Source organism: Physeter macrocephalus, chromosome 10 (assembly GCF_002837175.3).
Source record: "Physeter macrocephalus isolate SW-GA chromosome 10, ASM283717v5, whole genome shotgun sequence".
Classification (NCBI taxonomy): Eukaryota; Metazoa; Chordata; class Mammalia; order Artiodactyla; family Physeteridae; genus Physeter; species Physeter macrocephalus.
In genome coordinates, this window is record NC_041223.1 from 5,513,028 (window position 1) to 5,533,091 (window position 20,064).

At 37.0% G+C, this 20,064-nt stretch overlaps 1 protein-coding gene across 4 annotated transcripts in view; it reads right to left on the bottom strand.

Annotated features, from left to right (window-relative positions):
• The window catches only part of PACRG (parkin coregulated), a 527,628-nt gene that overhangs the window by 233,570 nt on the left and 273,994 nt on the right, over window positions 1-20,064 (bottom strand). For all 4 annotated transcript variants that reach the window (XM_028494776.2, XM_024122630.2, XM_055087409.1 and 1 more), the window contains one exon: window positions 12,181-12,352. In XM_028494776.2, coding sequence (XP_028350577.1) covers window positions 12,181-12,352 — 172 coding nt within the window. The remainder of the gene's footprint in view (window positions 1-12,180; window positions 12,353-20,064) is intronic.

A 20,064-nucleotide genomic window follows, 5' to 3' on the forward strand; every position in this document is an offset into this window, starting at 1 on the left:
AATAATGCAGTTCAATTGGACTTGTTCCCTTCTAATTAAATAGAATTCTCAAAACAATTTTGTATCATGATACAGATTCTCATATTTTATTCTTACTTGGTATATTTTTTTCCACTGGGCAGCCTTTAAAAATACCATTTTGCTTTTGAAAATGGTATTGTTTAAATTGCTTCAGCTGTGTCTGTGCATGTTTGTCCTTTATAGCTGGGTGACCTCAACTCATTAGAGCTCTCCTAATGAGGCCACTGTTTTATGACCTATTTGTAGATCAGTGATATTTCTGTAATTCTTTAGCCAGGTCACCTTGCCTCCTAGTAGACCGTCTCACAAATGTATGTTACTGCTCATAAACAAAAAGAGTCACATGAGAGAATGTAGATGAATAAACAATTACTCTCACTACTTAAATAATTTCTCCAATAAATGGAAAGCATTATATCATTATATACTTTATTTGCTGTTTCATATTAGAGATTCTTACAAGGTAGTTTTTATATAACATGCAGTACAGTGGCAAGCCTAAATGGCCACTTCACACTTTTGATCATGACACCTATACAAATTTCAGTATGGATAGCAGTTATGTACCTGATTAAATAAATTATGCAAATATTTTGATGCATCTACTGTGTACTAGCCAGTACATTAGATGCTGTGGGGACATATCACTTTCTAACCTTATATTCTAAGTGACATAAGAGAGAAAAATTCAAAGTTCTGTGGGAATAGGAAGGCAGAGTGGGGAGAGGACTGAAGTTGAGGGTAGGGAGGAAGAGGGCAATCAGAAGAGGCTCTCCAGGACAATTCCTATTGGAAGTGGGTTTTGAAGGTTCCTTAACATTTAGGCATTTGAGGATGTGTGAGAATGGGTATGCCCTGAAGAGCAAAGATAGAAAAGGGCAAGACAAGTTCTATAGCACAATCGGTTTGGCTAGAGCATTGGGTGCATGAGGGGAAACAGTAAGATATTAAGTCAGAAACATAATTTGCAGCCAGATATTTAATGGGAATCCTTGAATGCCATGCCAAAGAATGGAAAGTAGGCAGAAGCTGGATGGGAGTCTGTCCTTGCAAGATAGAAGTGTACTAGGTAAGATTTTGAGTTGAAAAGTTTTTGCCTCCAAAAACTAAGGTGTGTGTCCTGAGGCAAAAGGAAGTAGAAGGTATATTTAATTGAGGTATCAGAGAACAGAGTTTTGGGCTGGCAGAGTATGTAAAAAATTAGAGGGGGGGATCCTGGAAGGTAGAGACCCACAGATGAGGTAAACAAAAAATCTGCAAGAAAACTCTACCTTAGCTGATCTCTAAGGATTACACACATGAGAGAGATCTCAGTAGGCCCAGATGATAAGCAGAGGCTGGAAGGTGAAAGAACTGAAGATGAAAGAACTTAGTCTCCTGTTCACCACAGGGGAGACAAAGTTTAGAGTTTGTGTTTTGCAGGTTAACTATCCATTAGAATTAGAACTGACACTCTTCAAAAGAATATAACAGAATCCAGAGACACTATGATATATTAGTTATAATGTCCATGGTAGGATTATACATTCTGGCCCCTAAGCAACTATAGTTAACAGAACACCTCAACCTCCCCATTAACCTGCAATAGGTGTGTAGCAGATATGAGAAACAGAACTTTTTAAAGTCACTATTGTTTTAAGGTTTTGATTTTGGAGATTGGTTGTTCTTTCAATATAACCTAGCCTGCTCTGACTGAAAAAAATACCTTTTATCGTATTAAGAGAACTCCCTTCTATCCTTAGTTTGTTTTAAAAATAGAAATTGGGTGTTGAATTTTATCGAATGCTTTTTACCATCATTTGAGATGATCACCTGATTTTTACCCCTTAATACACAAATGTAAACGGCATTAACTGATTTTTCTAATGTTAAGCCAATCTTATCTTCCTGAAATAAAATGAACTTTGTCATGAGAAATTATCATTTTTATATATTAATGGATTCAGTTTGCTAGTAATTTTGTTCAGAAATTTTTCATTGATATTCATGAATGAGATTGTCCTGGAAGATTCCTTCTTGTAATTTCTTGCAATGTCCTTGTTGGTATCAAGTTAATGATGCACCATAAAATGAGTTGGAGTCTATATTCTCTATTTTCATTGTCTGAGAAAATCTGTGCAAGATTTACATTATTTTTTCCTTTGGTCTTTGGCACCACTAACCAGAGAGGCTATGTGAGCCTTGAGTTATCTCTGTATGAGGAATTTTAATTACTAACTTAATTTCTTCACTTGTTATACTACTGTTTGTACTTTCACTTATTTTCTATTTCTCTGGTGTCAATTTTGTATGTTATATATTCCAAAAATTTGACCATTTCATTGAAATTTCAAAGTTTTAGGGATAAAGTTGTTTATAATATCCTATCAAGATATCCTATCAATGTCTGTAGGGTCTGTATAACATTTCTTTTTCCATTTCTGATATTGGTTATTTTTGCCTTTCATTTCTTATTTATAAGTTTTTACAAATGTTTATCAATTTTATTAATCATTTCAAGAAACCAAACAACGTTTAGTTTTTGATGCTCTCACTTGCATGGCTGTTTTCTATTTTTATTTTATTTTGCTTTTATACTAATAATTTATTCTTCCTTTGACTTTCTTTTACTGTTCTTCCTGTCATTTATTGAGATGGATACTTCATTTACTATTTATCCCTTCTTTTCTTTTTGATACCATGTTTAAGGCTACATATTTTCTTCTAAACACTGCTTTACCATGTCATATGTGGTAAATATTTTAATGTAATTTTTTGTAATATTTTTATGTAATATTTTTGTTAAGTTTTTAATATGTAATTTATGTGATATTTTCATTATTGTGCAGTTAAAATACTTTATAATTTCATTAGAATTTCTTATTTGACCCATGGGGTATGTAAAAGTATATGTCAATTTCAAAATATATGGGAATGTTTTAGTCATTGCTTTAAAAAATTGATTTCTAACATAAACTGCATCTTAGTTGCACAACATACTTTGTATGAATTCCATGCTTTGATATTTTTTGAGACTTGTTTTATGGCCCAGGATATGGTTAATTTTTGTAAATACTCTATGTGTGCCTAAAAAAAGTCATTTGCAGTGATAGATGCAGCCCTGAATTTTGTAAAGAAGAGAAGACACTCAGGAGATCCAGATATGATTCAAATCTTGATTCTACCATTTGGCAACTGTACGACATGGATGTTTTTCTTAAATTTTACATGCCTCAGTTTTGTCACCTGTGAAATGAGGATTATAGTAGCTGGATTGAATAATATGATTCCAGGAAAGCACCTAGCCCACTGAAAGCTTCCAAGACATATGGTGGTTTCCTTGCTTTTGTAGTGCAAAACTTTAGCATAATTTTCTGCCTTTGACCTCACAAATTGTGAAAGAGAAAATAATATATAAATTATTTGAAGAACATGATAGAATAAATATATATTAAGATCTATATCATAGAAAGGATTCACTTTCTTTTCAGCCTCCATGATGACAATAACTGAGCATTCCTATAGCCTAATAAGAGCCTCAGTAAATTCCCAAAAAAATGTAAATAGAGGAGAAGCCACATTCTCTTGCCACAGAGCAATAAATATAAATAAAATAACCATGAAAACAAAATCTCTAAATATTTGTAAATTTTAATGTATTATTTTGTTCAAATGAATCATCAAAACTATAAATACAAAATATAATATAGTGACAAGGAGAAACATACATATAAAATTAAATGGAATTAATTCAAAATTGCACACAGAAGCAAAGTCATAGCTTTATATGCTGTGATTACCAAAAGAGAAACAATAAAAATAAAAGTAATATGCTTTTAATGTAAAATGATACAAAAGCAAAACAAACCAAAAACTTAAGGAAAACAGATAAACCAACTGCCTCGAAGAAGATGTGATATATATATACATGTGTGTATACTATATACACACAGTATATATATACACACACACAATGGAATATTACTCAGCCATAAAACGAATAAAATTCTGCCATTTGCAACAGCATGAATGGATCTAGATGGTATTATGCTTAGTGAAATAAGTCAGCAAAAGACATACTGTATGTTATCACTTATACGTGGAATCTAAAAAATAAAACAAAAGAATGAATGTAACAAAACAGAAACAGACTCACAGATATAGAGGACAAACTAGTGGCTACCAATGGGGAGAGTGAAGGGGGAGGAGCCAGATAGAGGTATTGGATTAAGAGGTACAAACTATTATGTATAAAATAAATAAGCTACAAGGATATAATGTACAGCACAGGGAACATAGCCAATCTTTTATAACAACTTGAAATGGAGTATAATCTATAAAAATATTGAATCACTATGTTGTACCCCTGAAACTAATACAATATTGCAAATCAACTATACTTCAGTAAAAAATTAAAAATTTATAAACCATAAAGTTGAATAGAAATAAGGTGAGACTTTTAAAAAATACTAAACATAAAATAAAGAAACCACTGGCTGACAATAAATTAGAGAGAAAATATAAATGTATAATAGTATCCCCATTTTATAGATCAGGCAACAGTGTAACATGGAGTAAAGTAACTCGCCTCAGATCACGTGGCAACTAAATAGTGCAGCCAGGATTAGAAGGTGAGCAGTCTGATTCCATAGTCTATGCTCACAGCTAGTACGTTAGTACACTGTCCTGTTGATCTATATGCAGGATTGGGAAAGTCTTAAAATCTAGTTAAGAGGAAGGTAATTGTTACTGAATGAGGGAAGGAAGGATATAATGCATCAGAAAGCAAAAAGCAAATACACAAACACCCAAATCCTACAAATCTATAGTAAACATTCATGGAGAGATAAGAGAATGAGCATAATGTGTTCATAAAAGAAGGGAACAAAATACTATTTTAAAAGAACAATGAGATTAAAATAAAATTATGATAATTAACAAACTATTCAATCATATTTTTGGAAGATAATGTCAAGGAAATTTCCCAGGAAGTAGAACTAAGACAGAGTTGGATAATATGAGCAAAAGAATAAAGAAATTTGAGAAACAGCCCACAAGGTGCAATATATTAGTAGCAGGAATTACAGACAGAGAAGTAAGAGAAAATAGAGGGAGAACATTATTAAAGGAATAATACATGAAAAGTTTCAGTGCTGGAAGACATATGTCTCTAAATTGAAATTTCCCAGGACAATGAATGAAAACACAGCCACATCAAAGCATACCAACATGAAATTTCATATTACCAGTGATAAAGAGAAGAACCAGAAAGCTTTCAGAGACTGGAGAAACAAGCCACAGGCAAATGGCTGGAAACTCAAGTGGCGTCAAGATTTTCTAAGCAATGTAAGAACCTGGGAGGCAGCAGAGACATGAGCTCAAAATTCTGGATGAAAATGATTTTCTGTGGAGCCAAACTAATAAACAGTGTGATGGTAGACTTTTCAGATAAGCAAGGCCTGAAAAATATACCTTTCATGTACTTACAAGAAACTACTGGAAGATGTGCACTTTAAAAATGAGGAAAATAGGACAAACAGCAAAGGAAAAAAGAGGTCAAACATGAAAGAGGAGTAAGGAGAAGTAGCAGAAAGAGGGAGGGTGCAAGGGGTATCTCCAGGAACAGAAAGAAAATTGATGAGTTGTCCGATGCTCTGAACTTCTGGAAAATAATATTCATTTGCTAGATCTTGAAATATTTGAAAAGAAATAGTAAGTATATACGAAACAAGCAAACAAAATGAGAGGCAATTTTCAATGCTAAGAAAAACAAGTTGCCTAAGAAAGAAATGCAATCATAGTAATTGTGTGATTTGCAGTGAACGGTATTTATGTCATCACGATAGTGTAACAACTGATTATTGATTTATCCAAAACTGTATATAACTATATTGGAAGGGTGGAGTGGGAAAGAAGGCAAGTTTGGGTAAGAGAGCCAGATTCTTACCATTTCTCGGTGACTGACGGCTCTCATCAGAACCATATTGTTGGGAACGATCAGTGGGAACAACCTCTCAAAGAAGTTTCCACACCAAAGCTTCTTTCTTGTGATTAATGATTATTTCTCCCATTTATTTGTGATCATCACAGATAATTTAGTTTTCCTTTTGTCATCTCATTTGTTTTCTTTTTTTTTTTTGCAATCTCCCTGGTCTTTTTTTTTTTAAAGTTGTTTCCTTATTGACAGTGTTTCAGTTCCCTTTCCCTAGTACTTCATCTGATAGACCACCGATTTTAATCTATTAATGGTTACTTTTAAGGCCTAAAAACTGAACGTTACATTTCTCTAATTAGTCACATTATGAATGAAGCAGTGTCTTTGGGTTTATTACATACAAGAGAAACGATCATTCACCTATTTTCCACCAGCTCATTCCCCACCTTGCTCTCATGCCCAGGATCTTGTGGGAGGGTCTGAGGAGTCCCAGCCTAATCTTGGCCTGGTCACCCTTGTCTTGACCTCGCAGCAGCAGCATTAACTGGGGGCTTCTTAGAGATGCAGCGTCTCAGGTCACTTCATATCTACTGATGTGAAACCTACAGTTTACTGGGGTCTGGAGATGATCTGTGTGCACAGTGAAGTTTGGGAATTGGTGCTTTAGACAGCAGACTGTCCCCTTGGGTTGGTAAAGACTATACGTAGATTTTAGGCCCCAAGGTCAGGCAGTGGAGGAAGGACCAGCATCTTATTTTCTCTCAATCAAGAGGTTTACTCTTCTTCTAGAGGCAAAAAATATCAGTATAGCAGCTGATTGTTGTTCCAAAACTTGATGTCATGGTTTGCACTGCACAAAGGGTCATGACAATAACATCTTTATTGTGAACATTTTTATCAACATAAATTGATCCTCTACACACATAAAACTTCTTTTCATTAAATTCTACTTTTCTAAAATTGAAAAACTACTCGTGCCTTCTTTTTCTTCATTTTCCCCAATACAGCTTTTATTTTTTTTAATGTTTAAGTATTATTTTGTTTTTATATATAGAGAGAGAGTTTATATTCAGATTTTGTTTTTCACAAACCAATTTGAAAGTTAATTTTCATAGTTGATATATTTGATTTCACATTTTCACCTTATTTTGAGCTTTTGGCTCAGCACTTCCTTGCTGCCTATTCAATTTCATTCTTTTAATATATAGACTCTGTTCTAAACACTTTTATCTTCTCCATTGACTTTGAAGGTTTATACCCAATTTCTCTGAATTATTTTTGCCACATTACTGCAAAATGATTCTTTGACATTTCTTGCAGTCTTGAAACTCTTTTCCATCAACTATTTACACTTAACTCTAGATTTAGTGGCTCTTAGTGCAACTTGCTTTTCAAACTATGACATCCTCATTTTTGGGTTCTCATCTTGTTTTTACTCTCTGAGAGTTGGAGCACATCCACAGTAACCCTTTGTACGAAGGGCAGGTGGCCATTATGCTCACTGAGTCTGTGAGTCTTTTCTTCTCCTTCTCCTCCTTCTCCTTCTCTTTCTTCTCCTTCTCCTTCTTCTTCTTTTAAACCAATTTTCATTCAGTTTATTACATCATGTCTTGCTACTCATGTCTTGCTCTGTGACTGGCAAGTAGCAAGGGATGAAATGCGCATAAGGTGATTCTCCTCCAATTCTCATTGCTGTCTGGAATTTACTCTTACGAAAAATGTCTTAGCCCCAGTTATTTTTATTTCTTGGTGTTTACCATTTATTTCCCTGTCCAGATGTTTTTCCTTGTAATGAGCATTTTCTACCTGCAAAATAAGGGATATTTTTCATCTCTGAAAATTTCTTTCAATTCCTTCTGCCATTATCATTTCTATTCCTGTTGTTTTGATGATTCCTCTTGGGAACCCCTATAACTTTTAGCTCCTGCTTGTGTCCTATGTTCTCCATTTTATAGTCCTTCCTCACCTTCTTTTTTATTCTTGTCTTTTCTGAGGGAGATTCTTAAAGTGGTGGTCTACATTTACAATTCCATGTTGTGGCAGTTGATTGTCCTCTGTGCCTCTGGGGGGACATTAATCCTGCTCTGACATTTTTAGTTTCCCTTTTCTCAGTCAGCACTGGCTTATTTTCATGTGAGTCTGGTCTCCTCTTGTAAATTTCTGCTTCTGTTTCATAGAGGCTGTATCTTCCTGAATGCTGAGGATGTCAAACACGTTTCTACAAGTTTCTTCTGGATCCTATGCAAAATGTTGTTGAGGTACAGTTTTCCTCTGACTATTCATGACATTTTCTTCCCTGTGTGTAGCAACTTGTTTTGAATGGCCCCGTGTGGCTGGGTTATTGTTATCGTTCTTGCTTTTATGGAGGAGAGAGAGCTCTAAACCCAGAGTCTGCAGGTTGCTCTTGGCACCTCCTATCCTCCTGGCTGCTATGGGAATCCCCTTCTGCTTTCGATAGGCAAAGCTTCCAGTGACTTCTTCGTAGGATTGCTCTGCTGGATTTTGATGGATTTTTGTTCTCCTCACTGGATGGCGTGGACAGAAGTCTAAAATCCACAGTTTGGATTGCTCAGATGGTCCCTCTCATCTCATCCTCACCTACAATGTTTTGCTGTTGTTCTCAGCAATCAATGCTCCATTGCCAACACTGACTACTTTATACTGGGAATTTTTTGTAGTTTCTGACCCAGAATAACTCAAGAAGGTGGAAATAAGAAAGTGGGAGAGGAAGAGGAGGACCTGTAGTGGTGCCATAAAGCAACAGAAATGGAAAAATGTGTTAAATGTGCACTGTTCCCATTATTACTCGATGACCCCACTTGGGGTCTTGAGCCAAGGAGAGAAGCAGAAAGTAAAGGGTCTTCTTGTCTCTTTTTATGTTAGAAATCGTAGAGCCACTGAATGTGTCCATTTCTCATTCCAGTATTATCAACCTTTCATTTAGTTGAAATAAACCCCAGATGCCAGAAATAGATAGGCAGGTAATCCCATTCACAGCTCCACAGGGAGTTTATATATTTTGCTTTGCCTTCAGAGATATTAATTATCGATGAATTAGAATTCAAGAAAAGATGTTAAAGAACTGCTAGCTGGTGATGGTGAGGTTAACTTTTGCCCCTGGAATGAGCCAAAATTTTACGAATAGTACCTTTTGAAAATAAGGTACACACAGATGTTCCACGTTATGCCAACTATGTGTATCAGCCCGCTTCTGGATCAACTAGCTCCCTTCCAGAATTCCACCTGAAAAATGTAGTTTATGTATGTCATACTTTTCACACTGTGCTGGAACCGTGCATTATCTTGCATAGTTAATCATTATTCTTTGCTGAGTAAAGTTTGGCTTTCAGTGATGTAGACAGAGTGAGAAGAATCAAGCTGAGTTAGACTCAGGATCAGTATATAATAGCAGAAGCCCAGGAAGGTAAACGAGGAGATCTACCAAGAGAAACTTTCATTGCTTCTGGAACTGTAAATGATCAAATTCATACATAAGTTACTATTCCCTGACAGATCATGTTTGCTGAGTTCTTAATGTTTTCACTCATCAGCAAATGACCTCTAGGATGTGTCCTTAGACCACATCACTTCTCTCTTAACTCATTTAAGTATCTTCAAAATACTTAAATCAAATAAAATTGAAAATCAATCCACCTTGGCCTACAATACTCCAATTTGGACTGTTTCAATTGTAAGTGGTATAATCAAAATATTTCTCAGAAATTCTCTTTCTGCCCTTCAGTGTTTTCAGTGGGGCTCCGAGGGAGAGACTCCTGAGAAGGCAGGGATCCCAAAATGAACAGTTTATTGTAAAGCAAAGAACAGACTTCCGGTATTGCTGTGGTTCTGGTGGGTGCAGGAGAGAAGGATAATGTACTCTCCAGATAGTTCCTGGGGAGAATGTTCTGGGCTTTTTTGTTTATCGATAAAACTTGTGCATCATCTTTAGAAAATGTAGCATTTTTACTAGAATTTAACATATTCAAAAATTATGACCTGTTTGAAAGAATAAATCACATTTGGAAAAGGTTTTAATATAACTCAGTATTATATATCCTTCCTGAGGGCCTTTAAAGATTAGCCCTTCACTCAGCTGATGCATGAGGGGAAAGGAAAATTGGTTTTTAATAAAGTCGCTTTTGAAGAGTCGTTTTTCTTTCCACACTGCTTTTCACAGCAGGTATCACTGTCCTCTTGTTTGGTTTCACTTTCTATGTCTCGGTGGAAATTGGAAGCGGTCAGTTACGTATCTCTCACAGAAATCTCAAAGACATGAGAGCAAATTTTAAAGTTGACTCAATTTACACAGTGACGGAAGAACTGCCAAAAATCTAGAACTCTAATGACACTTAATTCGAATCAATAAACTAGTGACCACGGATCAGATTAAGTAATCCAGACTGTGGGAAATGACCCCATGTTGAACTATTTTGTTCTTGTTTTGGCCAAACCATATGGCAAGACTACCTCTGAGACAGTGAGGATGGGGTTCCCCTGTATCCTAGGAGACCAGGCGGGTGTACCGTCAATCATCCTGGGCAGCGGTCCCTCCTGGAGCTGGGAGTGAGTGGAACTCGGGGTGGGGAAGCAGGGACCCGCTCATTCCTCTGAAGCCGTGGGGTGTTTGGGCCCAGAGCCAGGGAGTAAACTGCCTGGGGCAGCTCTGGCTGGGAAAGGGTGGGGTTTCCTCTGCCCATGACCTGCTCAGAGGCACCAACCTCTGCTTTCAATCAGCAGCAGTGACAAAAGCTGAAGCAGCAGCAACGGGGCAGGCAGGCAACTCTGGTGCAGGCAGAGTCTGGGGGCTTGAGGGGACTGCAGAGGAGGCCAGTCCTGGCCATTTGGACTTGAGAAGAGGCCGGCACCCCCTCCTGGAATCTCGTCCCTGTAGGGTGGCTCTATTTCAAGGGCCGCCAGCAGGATGGCAGCTAGGTGAGGAGACTGGACTGGAAGCGGCTAAGGGTCTTGTCTGAGGGCCGCGAGATGCCATCGCACTGGACAGTGAAAATCTAAGAAACACTTTTTTTTTAAACTTTTTAATATGGGAATTTTCAAATACATATACAAAAGTAGAGAGAATGATGAACCCACATACCCATCACCCAGCTTTAACAGTTATCAACATTTTGCCATACATCTTCATTTGTCCTTCACCTCAATTCTTTCTCTCTCCTGGAATTATTTATTTATTTATTTTTGTTAGTTTCTGCTGTATAACAAAGTGAATCAGCTATACATATACATATACCCCCATATCTCCCCCCTCTTGCATCTCCCTCCCACGCACCCTCCCTAAGCCACCCCTCTAGGTGGTCACAAAGCACCAAGCTGATCTCCCTGTGCTATGCAGCTGCTTCCCACTAGCTATCTATTTAACATTTGGTAGTATATATAAGTCCATACCACTCTCTCGACTCATTCCAGCTTACCCTTTCACCTCCCCGTATCCTAAAGTCCGTTCCCTATGTCTGCGTCTTTATTCCAGTCCTGCCCCTAGGTTCTTCAGAACTTTTTTTTTTCTTAGATTCCATGTATATGTGTTAGCATAAGGTATTTCTTTATTCCTGTCCTGCCCCTAGGTTCTTCAGAACCATTTTTGTTTGTTTGTTTGTTTTTTAGATTCCATATATACGTGTTAACGTACAGTATTTGTTTTTCTCAGAAACACTTTTAAAGGGGTGCTCTCAGCCAACTAGTCTGTAGGGACTCAGGCCAGAATAAATGGGCCACAAAAAGGAAGCACAATCTCCATTTTATAGACAAACAGATAAAGCCAGTGACAGGATTACTCGAGAGACACCCGCCCCCCGCAGATAACCCACTGTAGACAAAAAAGTTCAAGTATTTAATAACATTGATCTTTTCTCCATTCCAGATTTTTTTTCTTAAAATTATGAATTCTGCTGCATAAAAGATAGTAAATATAATTGTGTTTGTATTTTATATTATACACTTTACTTCTGAATGTACAAATTAATGTTAATGCTTATGTCTTTACTGTGAAGCATTTTAAGTTAGTGTAAACCCCACGCAATTTAGTTCATTTATGTCGCTAAGCTGCACTGCAGTATCAATGATGGGATATGTTAGGAGATTTGGGATGTTTGGCCCCATAAGTCAATTTATAAAAATTATTGCAACACCTGGGGATAGCCTCAGTCTCTTGTGTTTTATTGCTTAATTAGCAAGTTGTCAAAAAGTGGCACCATATAAACTGAGTGATGCTTGTTTACCTGTTCACTTACTTTTTATCGGGATAATGAGCTGTGGAATGACAGGAAGAATCTTGTTGCCCCCATGTTCCAGCATGTCGTGGATTCCTTGCCGAGCAAAAAATTCATAGGGAAATGTCATTTCACAGAGCCCATCAAAAAACAGAGGCAGATAATGATGGTAATCCAGCTTCTCAATTTCTACCTGAAAGGAGAGAGAAAAAATGCTATGTGAAAACAAAAATGAGGCAAAGCATGGCTGGGCCAACTGTGAAGCTGTCACTAACTTAGGAGAAGCAAGTTCTTCAGAACTTTAGGAAGGTTTTATTAGCCAACTCATGTAACAACCTGAAGTATGTTGTCACGTCTTTAATCTAGTAGTAATGAGGTTAAAAGCATTGACCTTTAAATATTAACAGATTAAAATCATTAATAATCTACATTGGGAGCATTTTAGTACTTTTGGGGGGCGGGTTTCTTAGGTTAAATTTTTACCATTTGGCACAAAGCCAATACTGAAAAGGGAGTCAAAAAGTCCATGGTATGTATGCTGAAAAAAAAAAAAATATATATATATATATATAAAAGAATAAAATGGGAAAGAAACAGTTGAAAGGAGATTAACATCTGAATTTCTAACAAAAATCTAATAGGTATTGCACATAAATATATTCTTGTGAGATATGTCTCTTCAGGACCTGGCAAATATGAGAGTAAGGGGTAAAATATGATTCCATGGATGTCTCCTGGAGCCTGCATGTCAGGTAGAATGTTGGTGCCATCAAGAAAAAATGGGGAAGACACACACTGAGCTGAACCTAAACAGACGATTGACCCCTCAGAATTAAAATATCCCAAACTCTCCTCTGCTTCTTCTGGGACCAGAGATATACCACTTTTCCACTTCTATATACTTCTCTCTCAATAATGCTTGCATGACCTCTTGTCCAGATCTTTGCAATAGCATCAAGCACCAAAAGGAATAGGAACAAAATTTCCAGAACAGAGAAAAGAGATGGCACCTTGGCAGCTGTTCACATGTAGATTTGCTCTAGCCTGGGTCCTCTACTATCTAGAGTATCCATGACCTGACTGACTTTCTACCTGCAAGGTGACAGGAGTGATGGTGATATCATGGATGGAAAGAGGCCAACAGACAGACTGGATATAACACACCTACAAAGAGGTGCAAATTTCCCTGATTTTCATGTCCTTATGAAGGTACCCAGCTTCCAATTATCACCTTATAATTAAGTGAGGAGCTCACCAAGACCTCAGAGAAACCTTTTTACATTAGGAGGTTTTCATACCCTCCAGTTGTCTCCCAGCATTCTGGAGTTTCTAGCCATGTGCCTGCGTGGGCCTGGGTGTGAGTAACTGATAACAACCCAATCACATTTCTGAGTGCTTACTATAATTCCGGGTGAATCAAATGTCCTACAATTCCCCAAGCAGGAGGTCTGTCTCCAGACTGCTCATGAACTACCCAGCCAACTAAGGAAGTAAGCACTCAGATTCGAATATTCACGCCCTTTGGGAAGTGGAGCTTGGAAAATGAATCCTAAATGGAGGTATATACAGTTATGTTTTACTTTATATTCCTTAGATAGTTGTAAAAGTTGCTTTATTCATAGTAAAAGTTTATGAAGTATATATTTAATACCAACCTTCTCAAGGATTGTTGTGTATTTGAGAACATTTTAGATTATTTTGCACAATTAAAAAAATATTGTTGCATCATTCAGCTCCAAAAGTATTATACAATGTTGTCACCTATAATTTTACCTTGTAACTTAACTTCATAATAAAAATGTCATCTGTACTATATTTTGACTTGTACTTTTGATATTTTGCTCAATTTTTAAGCCCATTGCCACAGTTTTACATATGTCTCTTATAAAGTAGAAAATCATTAAATTTTCTACTTTAATATTATCTAAGACTTTGTATTTTAATATATTAAGCATTCACATTTATGGCTATGTCTAGTTAACTTCTGTCACCTTATTTTTTTGGTCTCTGAATTTCATTTTTCATTTACTTTTTCCTTTCAACTTTGTATTTTTGTTATGTGGATTGTTTTATTTACATTTTTGAGTCTGATGATTTGAAAGATAAAGCCTGTTTAAATATTTTATTGGAGCTATCTCACAGTGTTCTCAAATATTTTAAAACATATTTATCTTAGAGAAGTAAGTTAAAAATCTCCTATTAAGATTACTGACATGCCAATTTTTCCTTGCAATTTTGTTGGTTTTTGTTTTTTTTTTGGGGGGGGTATGATTTGGGGCAACAAGTCCAACATCAACAACAGCAACAATAAAAAGGCCATGTTTATGATACCAGGCACTATTGTAAATACTTATGTGTATTAGTTCACTTAATCCTCATAACAGTTCTACAAGGTAGGTATTACTGGCATCCCAATTTTCAGTATAAGGAAACTGAGGCACAGAGAGGTTTAAAAACTTGCCTAAGGTTTGCAGCTAGTTAGTGCTAGAGCTGGGATCCAAACCCAAGCAGTCTGGCTGCAGGACATGATACTACTTATCAGGCTATGTTGTGAGGCATGTCAAGGTTCAGCATTATTGTAAGCTTCTTGTGAACTGGTCCCTTTATCCTCCTGTCTTTATCCTCTTTATCATTATTAATGCAGTTTGTCTTAGTCTAATCTAATACTAATATTGCTATAACTGGTTTGTCTACTTTATCTTTCACTATACTTTCACTGTCTTCCTTCCTCTGACATCATGTTTAAGAATACCTTTTTTAGGTGAAGCACCAGAAGCAAAGCCATGAGAAGGTTGGAGGGAGCGGGTACCCCTTCTGCGGGCCATATCTGGTTGTCACACTCTGGAGGGAGACTGTTGCTTACTGCATTGCTGTGCGCAGGACAAGGAACATCCAAGATACCTGATCCTAGAGATGTGCAAACGGTTTTACCATTTGGGCTGGGTCACTGGGACTGGAGGAGGAAGTAGCTTGAAGCGTGGCCGTGTGGCTGACAGGGTGTTGGTGATCCAGCCGGGTCTCAGGCCTGAGCCTCTGAGGTGGGAAAGCCAAGTTCAGGACATTGGACCACCAGAGACCTCCAGGCCCCATGTAATATCAATCAGCGAGAGCTCTCCCAGAGATCTCCGTCTCAATGCTAACACCCAGCTCCACCCAAAGGCCAGCAGGCTCCAGTGCTGGATGTCCCATGCCAAACAACTAGCAAGACAGGAACACAACCTGACCCATTAGCAGTGAGGATGCCTAAAATCATACTAAGGTCACAGACATCCCAAAACACCAATGGACGCACCGACCAGAAAACAGGCACCAGTCCCCTCCACTGGGAAGCCCACACAAGCCACTAAACCAACCTTACCCAAGGGAGGCAGACACCAAAAGCAACAGGAACTACAAACCTGCAGCCTGTGAAAAGAAGACCCCAAACACAGTAAGTTAAGCAAAATGGGAAGACAGAGAAATATGCAGCAGATGAAGGAGCAAGGTAAAAACCCACCACACCAAACAAATGAAGAGGAAATAGGCAGTCTACCTGAAAACCAATTCAGAGTAATGATAGTAAAGATGACCCCAAATCTTAGAAATAGAATGGAGAAAATACAAGAAATGTTTAACAAGGACGTAGTAGAACTAAAGAGCAAACAAACAATGATGAACAACAAAATAAATGAAATTTAAAATTCTATAGAAGGAATCAATAGCAGAATAACTGACGGAGAAGAACAGATAAGAGACCTGGAAGATAAAATAGTGGAAGTGACTACTGCAGAGCAGAATAATAAAAAAAATTGAGGACAGTCTCAGAGACCTCTGGGACAACATTAAACACACAAACATTCAAATTATAGGGGTCCCAGAACAGGAGAGAAGAAAAAAGGGTCTGAGAAAATATTTGAAGAGATTATAGTTGAAAACTTTCCTAACATGGGAAAGGAAATAGTTAATCAAGTCCAAGAAGCCCATACAGGATAAAACCAAGGAGAAACACGCCAAGACACATATTCGTCAAACTATCAGAAATTAAATACAAAGAAAAAATATTAAAGGCAGTAAGGGAAAAGCAACAAATAACATACAAGGAAATCCCCATAAGGTTAACAGCTGATCTTTCAGCAGAAACTCTGCAAGCTAGAAGGGAGTGGCAGGACATATTTAAAGTGATGAAAGGGAAAAACCGACAGCCAAGATTCCTCTACCCAGCAAAGATCTGATTCAGATTTGACAGAGACATTAAAACCTATATAGACAAGCAAAAGCTAAGAGAATTCAGCACCACCAAACCAGCTTGACAACAAATGCTAAAGGAACTTCTCTAAGCAGGAAACACAAGAGAAGGAAAAGACCTACAATAACAAACCCAAAACAATTAAGAAAATGGTAATAGGAACATACATATCGATAACTACCTTAAATGTAAATGGATTAAATGCTCCAACCAAACAACACAGACTGGCTGAATGGACCCATATATATAGGCTGCCTACAAGAGACCCACTTCAGACCTAGGGACACATACAGGTTGAAAGTAAGAGGATGGAAAAAGATATTCCATGTAAATGGAAATCATACGAAAGCTGGAGTAACAATTCTCATATCAGACAAAATAGACTTTAAAATAAAGACTATTGCAAGAGACAAAGAAGGACACTACATAATCATCAAGGGATCGATCCAAGAAGAAGATATAATAAGTGTAAATATTTATGCACCCAACACAGGAGCACCTCAGTACATAAGGCAAATGCTAACAACCATAAAAGGGGAAATCGACAGTAACACACTCATAGTAGGGGACTTTTCACCAATGGACAGATCATCCAAAATGAAAATAAATAAGGAAACACAAGCTTTAAATGACACATTAGACCAGATGGACCTAATTGGTATTTATAGGATATTCCATCCAAAAACCACAGAATACACTTTCTTCTCAAGTGCTCATGGAACATTCTCCAGGATAGATCATATCTTGGCTCACAAATCAAGTGAATTTAAGAAAATTGAAATCGTATCAAGTATCTCTTCGGACCAGAATGCTATGAGACTAGCTATCAATTACAAGAAAAAACCTAAAAAATACAAACACATGGAGGCTAAACAATACACTACTAAATAACCAAGAGATCACTGAAGAAATCAAAGAGGAAATCAAAAAATACCTAGAAACAAATGTCAATGAAAACTCAATGACACAAAACCTATGGGATGCAGCAAAAGCAGTTCTAAGGGGGAAGTTTATATCAATAAAATCCTACCTCAAGAAACAAGAAAAATCTCGAATAAACAACTTAACCTTATACCTAAAGCAATGAGAGAAAAAAGAGCAAAAAACCCCAAAGTTAGCAGAAGGAAAGAAATCATAAAGATCAGATCAGAAGTAAATGAAAAAGGAATGAAGGAAACAATAGCAAAAATCAATAAAACTAAAAGCTGGTTCTTTGAGAAGATAAACAAAATTGATAAACCACTAGCCAGACTCATCAAGAAAAAAAGGGAGAAGACTCAAATCAACAGAATTAGAAATGCAAAAGGAGGCGTAACAACTGATCCTGCAGAAATACAAAGGATCTTGAGAGATTACTACAAGCAACTATATACCAATAAAATGGACAACCTGGAAGAAATGGACAAATTCTTAAAAAAGCACAACCTTCCAAGACTGAACCAGGAAGAAATAGAAAATACGAACAGACCAATCACAAGCACTGAAATTGAAACTGTGATTAAAAATCTTCCAACAAACAAAAGCCCAGGAATAGACGGCTTCTCAGGCGAATTCTATCAAACATTTAGAAAAGAGCTAGCACCTATCCTTCTCAAACTCTTCCAAAATATAGCAGAGGGAGGAACACTCCCAAACTCATTTTATGAGGCTAACATCACCCTGATACCAAAACCAGACAAAGATGTTGCACACACACACAAAAAAACTACAAACCAATATCACTGATGAACATAGATGCAAAAGTCCTCAACAAAATACCAGCAAACAGAATCCCAGAGAAGAAAAAGAAATAAAAGGAATGAAAATCGGAAAAGAAGAAGTAAAGCTGTCACTGTTTGCAGATGACATGATACTACACATAGAGAATCCTAAGACTCTACCAGAAAACTACTAGAGCTAATCAATGAATTTGGTAAAGTAGCAGGATACAAAATTAATGCACAGAAATCTCTTGCATTCCTGTACACTAATGATGAGAAATCTGAAAGAGAAATTAAGTAAACACTCCCATTTACCACTTCAACAAAAAGAATAAAATACCTAGGAATAATCCTACCTAAAGAGACAGAAGACTTGTATGCAGAAAGCTGTAAGACACTGATGAAAGAAATTAAAGATGATACCAGCAGATGGAGAGATATAACATGTTCTTGGATTGGAAGAATCAACACTGTGAAAATGACTATACTTCCCAAAGCAATCTACAGATTCAATGCAATCCCTATCAAACTACCAATGGCATTTTTTCACAGAACTAGAAGAAAATATTTCACAATTTGTATGGAAACACAAAAGACCCCGAATAGCCAAAGCAATCTTGAGAAAGAAAAACGGAGCTGGAGGAATCAGGCTCCCTGACTTCAGACTATACTACAAAGCTACAGTAATCAAGACAGTATGGTACTGGCACAAAAACAGAGGTATAGCTCAATGGAATAGGATAGAAAGCCCAGAGAGAAACCCACACACGTATGGTCACCTTATCTTTCATAACGGAGGCAGGAATATATGATGGAGAAAAGACATCCTCTTCAATAAGTGGTGCTGGGAAAACTAGACAGCCACATGTAAAAGAATGAAATTAGAACATTCCCTAACACCATACACAAAAATAAACTCAAAATGGAACAAAGATCTAAATGTAAGGCCAGACACTATAAAATTCTTAGAGGAAACCGTAGGAAGAACACTCTATGCCATAAATCACAGCATGATCCTTTTGACCCACCTCCTAGAGAAATGGCAATAAAAACAAAAATAAACAAATGGGACCTAATGAAACTTAAAAACATTTGCATAGAAAAGGAATGCATAAACAAGATGAAAAGACAACACTCAGAATGGGGGCAAATATTTGCCAACGAAGCAAATGACAAAGGATTAATCTCCAAAATATACAAGCAGCTCATGCAGCTCAATATCAAAAAACCAACCCAATCCAAAAATGGGCAGAAGACCTAAATAGACATTTCTCCAAAGATATACAGATTGCCAATAAACACATGAAAGGATGCTCACTATCACTAATCATTAGAGAAATGCAAATCAAAACTACAATGAGGTATCACCTCACACCAGTCAGGATGGCCACCATCAAAAAATCTACAAATGATAAATGCTGGAGAGCTTGTGCAGAAAAGCAAACCCTCTTGCACTGTTGGTGGGAATGTAAAGTGACACAGCCACTATGGAGAACAGTATGGAGGTTCCTTAAAAAACTAAAAATAGAACTACCATAGGAGCCCAGTGGTCCACTCCTGGGCATACACCCTGAAAAAACCACAATTCAGAGTCGTGTACCAGAATGTTCATTACAGCTCTATTTACAATAGCCAGGACATGGAAGCAACCTAAGTGTCCATCGACAGAAGAATGTCCGCAACGGGAGAGGCCACAGCAGTGAGAGGCCCGCGTACCACAAAAAAAAAAAAAACAAAAAACAACAACAACAACAACAACAACAAAAAACTAAAAATAGAACTACTATACAACCCAGCAATCCCACTAGTGGGTATATACCCTGAGAAAGCCATAATTCAAAAAGAGTCATGTACCACAATGTTCATTGCAGCTCTACTTGCAATAGCCAGGACATGGAAGCAACCTAGGTGTCCACTGACAGATGAATGGATAAAGAAGTTGTGGCACATATATATAATGGAATATTACTCAGCCATAAA